The sequence below is a fragment of the Fundulus heteroclitus genome, unplaced genomic scaffold (genome assembly GCF_011125445.2).
Source record: "Fundulus heteroclitus isolate FHET01 unplaced genomic scaffold, MU-UCD_Fhet_4.1 scaffold_147, whole genome shotgun sequence".
Taxonomy (NCBI): Eukaryota; Metazoa; Chordata; class Actinopteri; order Cyprinodontiformes; family Fundulidae; genus Fundulus; species Fundulus heteroclitus.
Genome location: NW_023396559.1, coordinates 248,130 through 263,882, shown reverse-complemented (window position 1 = coordinate 263,882; position 15,753 = coordinate 248,130). Strand labels below are relative to the sequence as shown.

General features: G+C 42.0%; 1 protein-coding gene across 5 annotated transcripts in view; it reads left to right on the top strand.

Moving 5' to 3' along the window:
* The window catches only part of LOC105916552 (A-kinase anchor protein 6), a 421,177-nt gene that overhangs the window by 204,000 nt on the left and 201,424 nt on the right, over positions 1 to 15,753 (top strand). Inside the window, exon 10 of one of the 5 annotated variants that reach the window (XM_036129225.1) lies at positions 11,954 to 12,224. The exons of the other annotated variants lie outside the window; for them this stretch is intronic. Coding sequence (XP_035985118.1) covers positions 11,954 to 12,037 — 84 coding nt within the window. The 3' untranslated portion in view covers positions 12,038 to 12,224. Of the gene's footprint in view, positions 1 to 11,953; positions 12,225 to 15,753 lie in introns of those variants that run through there. 5 annotated transcript variants of the gene reach the window in all.

Below are 15,753 nucleotides of genomic sequence, written 5' to 3'. Positions count from 1 at the left end.
AATAATAGGGAGAGAGAGATAGTCACAGACTGAGAGAGAGAGAGACTGAGAAAGAGACTAAGTATGCAACACAGTCATTGCTTTCACATTGACATCAAAGCAATTAATATGGAAGCAAAAAAACCCGTTATTGGCACTTATTTATGTGTTTTTCTCAGGGAACAATTCTTCCATGGACCTCTGTTCCTCCGAGCATCCGCCTTCAAGGTCACCTGACCGACGGCATCATTTGGAAATCAGCCACGCTGCTCGCAATGACATCCAGCACTTGTCATTCAAAAAGAGTACATAAGCATAATACAATAACATAACATCATAAAATGTAACATATACAAGCAACAACAAACAACAAATCAAATACATGGATTATATATATATATATATATATATATATATATATATATATATATGCAGATTATCTTGCTAACAATACTGATACGCAGGGTTGAAAAAACAAAATGGATATTAGATTATAATGTTATGATAGTTTAAACTAACCGGCCGTCTCTGCTACCTTATCTATTAAAGCTTCATTGTATTGTATTTTATTTATTTATTCTTTGATTGAGTAACTGAAACAAGGTTAATAGGGTTAGTCATCTTCAGTTCAGGGGCTTGGTTTGAATGATTCAATGGACACGTAGCAAAACAAAAAGAGTCCGTCCCGTTCTCGAGGCTCCTTTCCATATGGCGTGAGTCTGTAGTACATGCATGAGTCCATGGATGTGTCCAGGCGGCCGGGGATCAGCCCTTCGGATGGCTGCTGCCCGATGTCATCCATCTATACATCATTCCCACAATCCAACTTTTCAAAATAGGCACAACACAACACAAAAACAAAAAGATTACAATCAGTGTTATCACCAAAATTAGTCCTGTTTTAACGGCTAGAGCTCCCCATTCTCCTAAAATTTCTTCCAGACTTTTCCACGACCAGTTGTTTCTACCAGCATTCTCTTTTACTTCCTCTTTAAGTTTCATGAGTTTAACCATTACTGCCCTAAACGAACCTTTAGGAGCTGTGTTTATGGGAATATATGTACAGCACTGATTACCAAACATGTGACAAACACCTCCATTACTTGCTAAAAGCCAATCTAAGGCTCGTCTGTTCTGCATTACCATACTACTTGTTTCATTTAATTGATCTCCCGGTGCCATAAATCCTTCAACTGTGAAATTTATCATCCTTTGCTGATTATAGTAAATGTAATTTATCCATTCAACATTTTTATTAATAGCAATTTGAGTTAAAACAAACTCAAAACCTGCTTTAATTTCATGTTGTGCTTTTAATTCATCTGGAATTCCTCTTGGTTGACCAATAGGATTTAAATAAACCCCTTCATTTAGTCCGTAATCGCCTAGATTCCGACGAGACCTAGTTTTACCCAATTCAATCTGAGCTAACTCTTTTACCCCTTCATACACTAAAGTTATCGGTACTTTCATTCGTACTAATGCACAGAGCCCTACTCACTTAAGAGGTAAGGTGTTCATTAGCATGTCATCACCACACATTCAGTATCTGTCTGCCACTGGATACGTTTGATCTCCTAAAAAGAAAAGTTTGGGAATAGTCATAGTTATGTTTTTACAGTCCTCTTCTATAAAATCTGGGTTTTCAAACCAAACGGGCTTTGTAGCAAACACTGGTGTTACATTTGCATGCTTAAACCAAGATAACACCCAGGTTACATTACATTTTACAGTGGTGTTTCCTACATTATTTCCTGCATTGTCCTCAAAACCTCCACTGACGACACATTCGTAGTTTGCGTCATAATCTATTTCATAATCGGTAGGTGGAACATTGTGTGCCGAATTTAACATTAGTACTACAGATAATGATTCTAATTTATACCCTTTCCATTTTTCAATCAATCAATCAATCAATCAATCAATCAGTCAATCAATTTTATTAGTCAACTGCAATTTGCATTGCAATCGAAAATTTATTTCCAGTACAACTGTCCATCACATACACTTAAACATTTTGGGGGAACGATTGACTGAGGCCTTGCGTTGCCAGGAACGCAGCCAGTCGGCCGCTGCTACATGAGCGCAAGCCGTTAGGCGCGTTCCTCCAAACTGCCCCAGACCCCGCTTTACACGGGGTCCCTAGGCGCTGCCCTTGAATCTGTTGAAGAAAGATTAACACTGGGGGAGTGGAGGGAGATAAAAAAGACTGCACAATTTGTGTTTCCACACAAAATGTGAAGCATCCGACAAAAAAACCTCATTTGCACGAAAAGCACAATCAATAACGAGACACATATATGCAGAAAGGTAAACATTTGAGTGCTGGTCGGGTAAAGTCATCTGTATTTGTGAGCATATGTATGTCTGGGTGCATGTTGTGTGGAAATCTGTATGTCCATAAAGGCCGTCCCTCCGGCAGGCAAGTGTCCTTGATGGAAAGTCTATCACTTCGCAGCTCCAGCTTGACACCTCCACAGATGTCAGCAAGGAAGGTGGTGGGGGGGGGGGGGGCGCAGGGGATTTGTGCGATGTCGCCATAACAACTCAGGGAGAATTTGATAGTGGGGTGTCCCATTTGAAAAAAACAGAATTTGTTATGAGAACAAGCTGACACCAACCTTTCTGTCAGTCTTAGAGTCTTTTTCTAAGTATTGATGAGAGTTTCTTGAACCATATAAGAGTTTGCAACTCAAACCACACAAAGGTAATTTAAAAAATGACACTGCATCTTCTCTTGAAGTGAACTCACCATTCCTAAATTTTTCACGTCGTACAAATGTACAAATGCACATTCTTTTGATGTGCATTTTTCTGGAATGACCATAGGAACTGCTCCTGGAGCAACATTACAGATTAAGCAATAATTTTTAGTTAACTCTCTCTAACGGATCACACCTTGGTCTGGTTCCATGTCATTTAATATCCTGTAATTTATTTATTGCCCTTGGTGTAGCTACTTTTGGATGGTGTTTTTCATAAAACTGATCTAAACCTTCAGAGAAATCTTCACATCCTTCCTTTTTAGAGCATCCATACTGTTTTGGATCTGGTTCTGTGAATTCTAATATTAGGTTGTTGTCCTGGTCTGATGTTACCTCAACCGGCAGGGTTGCTGTTGTAGTACGGTTTGGAATCTGGTGTTTACTCATATTAGGCATTACTGTTGTAATCAATCTTATTGGTGAGAATTTAGTAGTTTTTAAAACTTCCTTCGTAGATTTAATTGTATTTGAAACTACTGCTATTTTGGGTTTAACTGTATTTGACACTACTGTCCGTGGATTTGTTTTAGTTGTGACGGTTGTTGGAGGTGTTGCCCTGTGACAGACTGGCGACCTGACCAGGGTGTACCCCGCCTCTCGCCCAGTGAACGCTGGAGATAGGCACCAGCACCACGCAACCCCATGAGGGATTAAGCGGTTCAGAAAATGGATGGATGGATGGACGGTTGTTGGAGGTTCAGTTATGCTATTTTCAGGTCGAAGCACCGTAGGTTTTGCGTTTTCTAAATTGCTAGCAACCTCTGTAGGTTGCACTTCCTTTTTACTTGTATTTACCATTGTAATTTCACCGTTAGTGGTCGAAATTTGTATAGTGCTATTTAAGATTTTAGATGCTGATGTGACTGTGACTCTCTTTTCCGTTAAGGTTGTCAGTTTATCTAGTCCAGATTTGGTGACTGAAGTAGGTAAAGTCACATGTCCACTAGGGACGGTCAGTTTCTTCACTTCTACTGTAGTTCTAGTAGCCATGGTTGTTGGGGGAAAACAACTTACTTCTTCTGGTAAAGCCTCTTTTTCGGTAAGTTCCATAACAGTGTTGATTCTACTTTTCCACTCGAGGTGATGTCTTCAAATTTCAACTCATATGTTTTGTCAATCCGGAAAGCTATTACATCTGCATCAATAATCCAACCACAATCTGCATTCCAAACAGTCATTTTACAATTGATGTTTTCTTGATTTTGACTTGATAATTGAATGCTTACATTAGCATGCGAATTACACATCCTTCGTCTGTCACCTTTTTGCAGTAATCTAGAGATAATCACGTTTCTTTGAACCAAGTCATATTTATCACTGTCTGGCTCAACATGTATCCTAATTCAGTCATTAAACATTTGAACTGTAGCAGTTAACTGCTTGTTTCCTATTCGTTCTAAGTCACTATTCCCTGATCCTACATTGGGGTTTTCTAAATTCTTTATTGTTACATCATATTTGTAATTATCCTCGGGATCCCAATAGGATGCTATTTTTGTTTCTACATCAAAACCATTGTCCTTAATGTGTAGAAAAACTAAACACTGGTCTGCCCCACAAACTTTATATTCCTGTTTCACACTTTTCCCACATAGTTTCCTGGTATTGGAATGTTTACCTCAAACTCCGTATCTGGTTGTATATGAGATTCTGTATCGGTTACCGTTGCTTCCCATTTAAAGTTAGCACGGGTCGTTCTTTTCTTACGCATCCTTTTTGTTTTTTTCTCTTAATTGTTCTCTAAATGGTAAATGGTAAATGGCTTGTACTTGTATAGCGCTTTAACTAGTCTTGATGACCTCCAAAGCGCTTTACACTACAGTTCAGTCATTCACACCCTGACAGTGGTGAGCTATGTTAGTAGCTACAGCTGCCCTGGGGAAGGCTGACAGAGGCGAGTGTAACGCTAATTGAGGCTAGGCGCCTAGCCTCAATTAGCGTTACACGTGGCGAGCTAGCCAGGAGCCTGTTTGTGTGAATATTTTTGTTGGGTTATTTATTTATTTACATAAATAAATAAGGGATCTTTATTTCAGTTTTGGGAAAAAAAAATTTTTTAGTAAAATATTCAAAATAAGCAAAACAATAAAAGATGGATTTTGTTGTTCAATCTGGTATAAATGTATCACAGTCAGTGATGATTACGGGTGCTACTAATAGCAAGGCCGATGACGAAATACTTGATTGCCTGAGAAGTTAGGGTAAACTTAATCGCACTTTGTACGTAAGTGATTCTTCAAGCACTTTTTTTAAAAAACAGCTTTTTCCGCTTTACAACCGCTGCTACCTTATACTTATTCCTCTCAAACTAATACTGATCTGGTGTTCCGTGTTACTGCTTTGGCGCTCGAGTACGCAGCCACACTGGACAGCAGCAGCAGCAGTAATCAGCCCAACTACATCGCTGAACTTAAGGAAATTGCTGATCAAAGCGGCCATCGTTTTGAAGATGTCCTGAAGACAGTAATGAGCCAGATAGGCCAACATTTGCATGCAGCAGGAGCATATGAAAAGTTTGGTGGTGATAGTGATAATGATGATGATGATGATAAAGATGATGATGATGATGATGACGGCGATGAGGAAGATGGAGTAGAGGTAAAAGAAGAAGTGGATAAATTCACTGCTGCACCGCGGCTGACATCAGGGTCGTTATCCTCACTTCCTCCTGCTCATTCTTCTGCGGATCAGGGGACACGACCCCGTCGCAGGCAATCTGGACCAGCTCCAAGGCTATCACTGTCCACCAATGACCTCAATCCACCTCAAATACAACGGGTTGTTGTTGAACATGTGGTCAGAAACACTGATTTGACTGGTTCAACCTTGCTTCGTCTCCGTACTTTTTCCGGAAGGCTTCCTAAGCCGAGTAATGAAGCTAATTTTGAGTCTTGGCGTTCCCAGATTGACTCTCTGCTTGCTGACCCCAACCTGCCAGCGCTGCATATCACCAGACGAATCACAGATAGCCTGTCATCACCTGCAGCTGATTTGGTTAAAGGGTTGAGCCCCAATACATTACCAACAGTTTTGCTAAATATACTGGATTCTGCATTTGGAACAGTGCAGGATGGTGAAGAACTGTATGCCCAATACTTAAACATTCTCCAGAATCCAGGAGAACGACCGTCCACGTACCTGCAAAGGCTTCTGCTCACTCTTAACACTGTTGTGAAACAAGGAGGAATTTCACCTGCCGACATTAATAAACATCTACTGAAACAGTTTTGTCGTGGGTGTTGGGACAACACTGTTATAACCAAGTTACAGCTGGAACAAAAGAAAGATAACCCACCAAATTTTTCTGATTTATTGTGGTTACTGAGGACAGAAGAAGACAGAAAGCATGCAAAAGAATCGCTTATGAAAAAACACATTGGCAAGTCAAAACAGAAAGTTCACATCCAGTCCCAGAGTGCCTGTCCTTGTGGACATTCTACATCCAATGAAGAGCCGAAAGAAATGAAAAAACAACTTCAGAAATTACAACAGCAAATGTCTCAACTTCTGTCCAGGAAGAGTCCAGCTGAATTCAAGTCCATGTCAAGGCAGAACAAATCCTACTCTTCTTCACCTCAGTTGAAAACAAAGCCTAAGCCTTGGTATTGTTTTAATTGTGGAGAAGATGGCCATCTTTCCTCCTCTTGCACAAATAAAGCAAACCCCAGTCTTGTTGAGCAGAAAAAGAAATTGTTACGCCAAAAGCAGCAAGCATGGGATGCCAAGAATTCAAAATCATTAAACTAGAAACAGCTTCTGTTGTGGGACCCACAGAGGCTGTGTACATGAACCGTCCCAAAGAACACAAAGTGAGAATACTGCCACGAGGTCTTGTCGGCACAAAGAGCACAGGTCAAGTTCAGATAAAAGGAGATCAGTTTAACTGCCTCCTTGATTCCGGCTCGCAAGTTACTACTATTCCCTACTCTTTCTACAATACTTACCTCACGGATCATGAAATTAAACCAATAAACAACTTGTTGGAAATAGAAGGAGCAAATGGACAAACAGTGCCTTATCTGGGATATGTAGAGGTCAACATAATCTTCCCGCCTGAACTTTTTGGTTTACCTGTTGAAGTCGTCACGCTCGCTCTTGTAGTGCCTGATATTAAACCATCTCAACATCTGATTCTTATTGGCACAAACACCTTAGATGTTGCTTACAGCAAACATTTTGATACTCACCCTGATCAGTCATTTCAACCTATGATCTCTGGGTACATAGCAGTGTATAAGATCTTCCAACACCGCCATGCCCAGAGTTTGAATGACTATACTGCAACTGTCACTCTGCAGTCTAATCAGCCTCTAATCATCACTGCTGGTCAAACCACAGTTGTAGAAGGATGCTTATCTGCAGGACTATGGCAAGATGAAAAACAAGTCCTCCTTGAACATCCTAGTTCCTATGCCCTCCCTGGTGGGCTCATGGTAAAAACCTGCCTCATTGACTTGCCTCAACATCGGCCATGTCATCTGCCAGTTGTTGTAAGCAATGAGTCTGACCATGAGATTCATATTCCAGCACGAGCAGTCATAGCGGAAATCAGCACTTTCCAGAGTGTGATTTCACAAGAGCAAAGAGTCCAGAATTCAGCCCAGTCTACAGAGTCACTACAACCAACTCAACCACAATACAACTTTGGAGACTCACCTTTATCTCCAGAATGGAAGCAGCGAATCATCCGGAAACTCAACAGTATTCCTGAGGTGTTTGCAAAGCATGACCTGGACTTTGGCCGGACAGACAAAGTTAAACATCAAATCAAGTTGTCTGATCCCACTCCTTTTAAACAAAGGCCAAGACCAATCCACCCTCAAGATATTGACGCTGTAAGGAAGCACTTGCAAGAACTTTCTGATTCAGGAGTCATACGTGAGTCTGATTCACCATTTGCCTCTCCAATTGTGGTTGTACGCAAGAAGAACGGCAGGGTACGCCTCTGTATTGACTACAGAAAATTAAATCTCCAAACAATAAAGGACGCCTATGCTCTACCAAAGCTCGAAGACACATTTTCTGCCCTTTCTGGATCAAAGTGGTTCACTGTGCTAGACCTCAAGTCTGGTTATTACCAGATTGAGATGGAGGAAAAGGATAAATCCAAAACCGCCTTTGTTTGTCCATTGGGGTTTTGGGAATTCAACCGCATGTCACAAGGGGTCACTAACGCCCCAAGCACATTCCAACGGTTGATGGAAAGATGCATGGGAGAATTAAATCTAAAAGAAGTTTTGGTTTTCATTGATGACTTGATCATTTTTGCACCTACTTTGGAGGAACATGAAGAACGACTGATGAAAGTTCTCAACAAGCTTAAAGACTTTGGGTTAAAATTGTCAGTTGAGAAATGTGTATTTTTCCAAACATCTGTGAAATATCTTGGGCATGTAGTGTCCCAAAATGGTGTTGAGACAGATCCCGATAAGATCAAAACACTTACCTCCTGGCCAGTACCCAAGAACCTGAAAGAATTGAGATCTTTCCTTGGTTTCTCTGGATATTACCGCCGTTTTGTCCAAGGATATTCAGCCATAGTTAAGCCACTGCATGATCTGACTGCTGGTTATCCGCCATCCCAGAAGAAACTGAGATCAATATTAAAACCAGAGAATTACTTGAACCCCAAAGCACCATTTGGAGGACGGTGGACACCAGTGTGCCAGCAGGCCTTTGAAACCATCATTGAGAAACTAACTTCCGCCCCTGTATTGGCATTTGCTGATCCACAAAAGCCCTACACACTCCACACCAACGCCAGTTCCACCGGTCTTGGTGCGGTGTTGTATCAGGAGCAGGATGGAAAGAACAGAGTTGTGGCATATGCCAGCAGGGGTCTCTCGCGAAGTGAGTCCAAATACCCTGCTCATAAATTAGAGTTTCTCGCTCTAAAATGGGCGGTAACTGAGAAATTTAATGATTATCTCTACGGTGCTCAGTTCACGGTGGTCACAGACAGCAATCCACTGACTTACCTGTTCTCCTCAGCAAAGCTCGACGCTACCAGTTACAGATGGCTTTCAGCTTTGTCGACCTTCACATTCAAGATCATCTACAGAGCTGGAAAGCAGAACATGGATGCTGATGGGTTGTCTCGGCGACCTCATGGTGAGTTGTTTGATGATCTTACCTCCAGGAAGGAACATGAACGAGTCCTAAAATTTGCCCAGCAACACCTCACTGAACCAGATTATGTCTCCATCGACCAGCACACCATCGAAGCAGTTTGTGCTCGTCACATAGTGTACAGCACAGATGTACATCTTGATCATGCTCTGGTATTGTCTATGTCTGTCCATGCCAACAGTCTACCTGACAGTTTTACTGATGATGAACAGTTCAGCTCCTCTCTACTTCCTCGATTCTCAGCAAATGACATCGCAGCCAAGCAGCGTGACGACCCTGTTATCCGCCATGTCATAGCTCAGCTTGAACGAGGAGAGTCACCATCACCATCGGTGAGGGAAGAACTTCCTGAACTGCCCCTTCTACTGCGAGAAGTAAACAAAATGGAGCTCCAAAACAACCTTCTTGTTAGGAGGAGACAAGTGGGAAATGAACCAACATACCAACTAGTATTACCTGAGGAGTATCGAGCTGTTGTGCTGCGTCAACTGCATAACCAAATGGGCCATATGGGAATTGAAAGAACTCTCGACTTAGTCCGTTCTCGTTTCTACTGGCCTAGAATGTTCATCGATGTTGTCAACAAAGTCAGAACCTGTGAAAGGTGTGTGAGACGTAAATCATTGCCTGAGCGAGCAGCACCTTTGGTTAACATTAAAACCACTCACCCTTTGGAGTTGGTATGTATGGATTTCCTCTCTGTGGAACCGGATCGCAGAGTCAAAGACATTCTTGTCATAACGGATCATTTCACAAAGTATGCCATTGCTGTGCCTACTCCAAACCAAAAAGCCAGGACTGTTGCCAAGTGTTTGTGGGACAATTTCCTTGTGCATTATGGCATCCCGGAAAAGTTGCACAGTGATCAGGGTTCAGATTTTGAATCACGAACCATTCGAGAGCTCTGCAAAATGGCCAACATCCAAAAAATAAGAACCACTCCATACCATCCAAGAGGAAATCCCGTCGAACGTTTTAATCGAACACTGCTGAATATGCTCGGAACATTAACTGAAAAGGAAAAAACTCATTGGAAAGACTTCGTAAAACCGCTAGTGCATGCCTACAATTGCACAAAAAAAACTATGTTACAGGATACTCACCATATGAGCTGATGTTCAGGTGCCAACCTCGCCTACCAGTGGACTTAGCCTTTGGACTGCCATTAAGAAGGGATGGATTTACCTCCCACACACAATATGTGCAGAAGTTAAAATCCCAGCTGGAGGAGAGCTACAAACTGGCTAGTAGGAACTCAGCTAAGGTGATGCAACGTAACAAGACTAGATTCGACCGAAAAGTTACTGCGTTAGAATTGGATATTGGAGACAGAGTTTTTGTAAGGAACGTGCGAATAAGAGGGAAACATAAGCTCGCAGATAAGTGGGAGTCGGCTGTGTATATTGTTGTGAAGAAAGCCGGCAATCTTCCCGTGTACACAGTCAGACCAGAAGGCCAGAACAAACCACCAAGAACACTGCATCGAGACCTTTTATTGCCATGTGGGTACTTACCTGTTCCTGAGGAAGAAATACCTACCAGAGATAAAAAGAAATCTCCTTTGTCTTCTCCAGTAGCTGCTGATGATGAAGAGGATCCATCAGAGGATGAACTAATTAATCCACCTCTGCACATCCCATCATTTTTTGAACCTGTCAAATCTACGATTGACATTGACTTACCTCCTGCCGAGCAGTCTGTCCCCTTGACACAATCTTCAGTACCTGTCACTGAAGAGGACAGTGATGACGAGAAAGCCACACCCGAATCTGTGGAAAGGGAACCCACAACTGTTAAAGAGGAACAACTAGCAATGGACAGTGAGGAACCTGAAATTGACCCTGAACAAATTAATCCTGCAGAGGTCTCCAGAGTTGAAGGAAGTCTCTCTCTAGGTCCTGATACTCCAGAATCTGAAAATGCAGGACCTGAAACACAAGAGCCAGATATTTCCAGCTATGCTGAAGAACCTCATTCACCAGTGAAATCAGTAACTTTGGATACTGAGGACCAACCCCTGAGACGTTCCAGCCGCACAAGAAAACCACCTGAGCGGCTGCAGTATACTAAACCTGGCAAACCATTATTGAAAAGCATTCAGACTTTACTCCATGGGCTGAGTTCTGCCTTTTCTTTCGCCCTCCAGGAAGACAAAGAAGAACCGTTGATTGATCCATACTCTAGCCAGCCACCCATTTGCTGCCAGCCTGGTGCATGTACGAGGACGTACATGGGATCAGGAGGGGAGAGTGTAACCCGCATAAAATAATTACCCGTATTTTATTTTGGCGGGTCAAAGGGGAAGCCACCCTTTAAGTTCTGGGTTGAAGGTGAGCTCTGGTCCCTCCATTGCTGTTGCTGCTGTTACTGTGGCTAGCTGCTTCTGTTGGCGTTTCCCTAAATCGCTGAATCATATTGCAGCATCAACTCAACTTAAAGTAGCCAAAGGATTACTTTGAGCGTGTTGTGACCACTACTTGACGGTGAGTTGCTAATTCCCTGTCATTTCTTTTTTTTTTGGAAAAGTAGAAACCTCATGGCGACACGCCCACTTATGAGTTGTGTATTGGCGTTTTAAATGGTTTTGTGGTCTAAAAAAAACATTTTCTTTTGTTAATTATGTGGCCGATTGAACCATATACTGTTAAAATGTTATATAAGCCTTTTGATTTCGTCCTCTAGGGACACTTTTTGTTATTTTTCATTTGATTTGTGAACGGCCAATGGAACTTTGTACTGGTTGGTTTCTGAAGTTGCGCAACAAAACTAGAGACCAATTAGATGCTTATTGAAGCAGTATTTAAGTGAATTAATTTTAATTGATATTGTCAATTAAAATTGCATAGAATTTAAAAGTGCACTTTACTTTGATACCTTATCTGACTTTACTTTGATACCTTGTCTCACTTTACTTTGATATCTTGTCTGACTTTATTTGATCTGTAATATTAACGCGATTAACTTGGAAACTTACTTAAATGATTCCTGACTAATATTATTTGGTTAGTTATGTATGTTTTTGAATAGCAGTTTAACCCTGGTTAAATGCTAATTGTTATTTTATCTATGACCTCGTTTAGGTCAGGTTTTTTCCCCCCCACGGTTTCAAGTCAGGATGGCGAGCTACCACCGGATCACCGCAGCTTTGCGGTAGGATGTACTAGAACCAACTTTGTTTTTTTCTTCCCGGACCTTTAATTATTTTTTTCTTTCCCCTTGGATCACGGATTAACACCAGTTGGACTATTGTTGGTGACTCATTAATCACCTTAAAAGGAAAAAAGAGAAAAACACGGACTTGAATGAGAGAAAGAAAACCTCTTGTGTCTCATCCGGGTTTATTTGTTTGTCTGTTATTATTGGTTCCTTGTTGTGTTTATTGTTTATATTTATAAGAAAATGTTATTATTATTATTCAATACTTTCCTAAATATATATATAAATATACATTAAAATACAACAACTCAACTTTACTTTTTGTCATGGTGTTTATTCACACACGGGCTCCTCGGCCGAACCTTTCTGTTTGCCATACTAACAAAATTGGCTGTAGTCAGGCGCCTAGCCTCAATTAGCGTTACACGAGGCTGCCATGCACCGGCGCCACCGGGCCCTCTGACCACCGCCAGTAGGCAATGCAGGTGAAGTGTCTTGCCCAAGGACACAACGACAGAGACAGTCAGTGCGGGGGATCGAACCGGCAACCCGCCAATTGCAAGACAACCTCCCTAACCTCTGTGCCACGTCGCTCCGTGATGAGTCAGACCTAGATGAGTCATTAACTTTTGTTCAGCTGGCGAAAACACTGGTGTGTACTTGTTCAAACCCATTAACGTTGTGTTGTACTCATCTTGTTCTACAAGGGTGGATTTCCCTTTATAGACTGAAGTCCCACATTTCATGGTTGGATGTCGATCGTCTCGACCCACATTACTCGTTGCTCTCTCCACTCGTGGTTGAGCTGACGTTGGCTGACGCAGTGGTGCTGGCTGCAGGCTGTGAGAGTTCATCTCCGGCCTCACTGTTGTTAGGTTCACCACTTCTGCCAACATCCACAGGTGAAATGTCATTAATACCAGTCTCATTGCTGCAAATCGTCTGTTCACTCTTTTTTCCAATGTCTGGCTTCACAGTGTCTCTGGCGTGTACGTTAGTACAATGAGTCAAATGATACCACGTAACACTCCCCTGTACTTGGACGGCGGTTGCGGTCGCTCGTTTGACCTCAAAGGGTCCATCCCATCTCGAGCCGTTCCATTTTCGTCTGAACACCTTCACGTACACCAGGTCTCCTGGTTCGACTGGTCTCTTCACCACCGTCTCTGGACAGGAACTTCTGGCTTTTTCCTGCAGATAGATAGCTCTATGGATAGCAGTTAGTTGATCCATATATGCTTTCAACTCTGTAGCTGTTCAAGCGCCGGGCCTTTGAATGGAAGCCTCCATTCAGGCACTGGCATTGTTCTGCCTGTTAGCATTTCATGCAGGGTTAAATGTGTGCTTCGGTGCAACTGCATGCGATAGCTCATTAGTGCAAGCGGCAAAGCATCAACCCAGTTTAGTTTAGTAGAAGCACAGATTTTATTCAGCTTAGCTTTCAAAGTTCCATTGATCCTCTCTACAATGCCCTGACTCTGCGGGTGGTAAATTGCTCCAAAATGTTGTTTAATTCCTAGCTTTGACAAAACACCTTTTAAAACCTTTTGGATAAATGCTGAACCATTATCTGAACTGATTTCTGATGGGATGCTAAATCTCGGAATCACCTCTCTTGTCAGAAGCTTAATCACTGTATCAGCCCCCAATGTCTTTGATGGGACTGCTTCAACCCATCGGCTGAACCGATCGATCACCACCAACATGTATCTTTTCCCTTGCACTGGCTTTATCATGTCAACATAATCTATCACAAGATGTTTAAAGGGTCCCTGAGGGACCGGAATGTGTCCAATCGGTGATTTTATGCCTTTTCGTACATTGTTTTCTGCACATATTTCACATTGGCTCAAGATTTCATCCACCATTGCTTGCATGTAAGGTGACCAATAACCTTGCCTTTTCAACTTCTCCATCACTTTACCTCTACCACAGTGATCCAAACCATGGGCTTCTGAGATCAACATTGTCAGCAATGCTACTTGTGCAACCAAATGTCCACTTTGTGATCGCCACAAACCACTTTCACTCATTGTCGCACCTCTCTGCGCCCAGAGAGCATGCTCACTCACACCTGCCTCCTGCTGCATCAGAATGATGTCGTCTGGTGTCACCATTGGTTCCAAGGTGACCACTGGTGCCAAGATAGCCATCTGGCACTTAGATGCTAGTTTTGCTGCCTCATCTGCGGCCCATAATGATCAAATCATTACCTTTACGATGGGTGTTGCATTTAATTATTGCCAGCCTTGATGGCAGCATCATTGATGTAATCAGTTCTTTTAACTTTTCTTGATGTAGTACTGGACTGCCGTCTGCTCTTTTAAAACCTCTTTGTTTCCAAACAGCAGCAAACAGATAACACACCCCATGAGCATAAGCCGAGTCTGTGTATATGTTTTTGCCTTTTGCTAGTTTGCACGCTTCTGTCAATGCTTTTAGTTCTGCTTTTTGAGCTGAGCATGGTTGCTCGCATTTTTCTGCTTTGACTGTTACAAAATTGTCTTCTACTTGTTCTACCATGACAAAACCTGCGTGGTTTCCAAGATGATCTCTAAAACATGACCCGTCAACAAAATAAGTGACTTTCGCGTTCATTATCGGAGTTGACTCTAGATCGGGTCTTAGTCTTGTGTATTTCATTGTTTCTGCAAGACACTCGTGTGGTTCTCCTTCAGTCCAGTGGTACCACATCAGCAGGGTTGTTCGTTGTGCACCTTTGCACAGTTACATCTGGATATGTTAAAAGTGGCATTTACTGTAAACATCTTGCCTGAGTCATCACAAACTTCCCTTGATTTATCAGTTCTGTGATTTTGTGGTAGGTCCGTATTATTACTGGGTAACCCATTGTTATGGTTGATGCTGTTTCATAAGCATAGTAGACTGCTGCTAGACCTTGATAACATGGTGGCCAGCCTTGGGCCACATTGTCTAATTTAGTGCTGTAATAAGCAATAGCTTGTTTTCGTCGTCCTACACAGGTTTCTTGCATTAGTACAGCTGATGCGTACATGTTTTTTCTGTTGGCTACATACAGGTAAAATTCTTTGCCGAAGTCTGGCAATGCCAAAGTTGGTGCCACTTGCATTTCCTGATTTAGTGTTTCAAAAGCTATTTTAGCTTCAGTTGTCCATTTTAACACTGCTTTCAAAAACTAGTTTCCTGTTTCTTTTATGAGCTCTCTAAGCGGTGCTGTTTTTTTCTGCATAGTTTTCAATACAGTCCGCATTGAAGCCTGTCATTCCCAAGAATGTTAACATTTCACCGACTGTCTGTGGACTTGGAGCTTTGCTGACACCTTCCAGTTGAGAAGGTGAAATGCCAACTGTTCCTTGTGATATTTGTCTCCCTAGGTAATCTACCTGTGGTTGACAATACTGTAGTTTTTGTTTGGAGACCTTGTGTCCTCCCTCTGCTAATGTTTGTAGAACTTTGATTGAGTCTTGATGACAGTCATTTAGTGTGTTTCCGCAGATTAACAAATCATCCACATACTGTAACACAGTTCCGGTTAAATCGAGGGCTTCCAAATCATTTTTTAGCACCTGATTAAATATGTGCAGGCTGAGTTTAAACCCTTGAAGCAATCAGGTATAACTGAGTTTTTTACCTCTGTAGGTAAATGAGAATAAATGTTGTGACTCTTCCACTAGCGGAATGCTGAAAAATGCTGAACAGAGATCAATCACGGTGACAAAACGAGCTTCAGTTGGTATTGAAT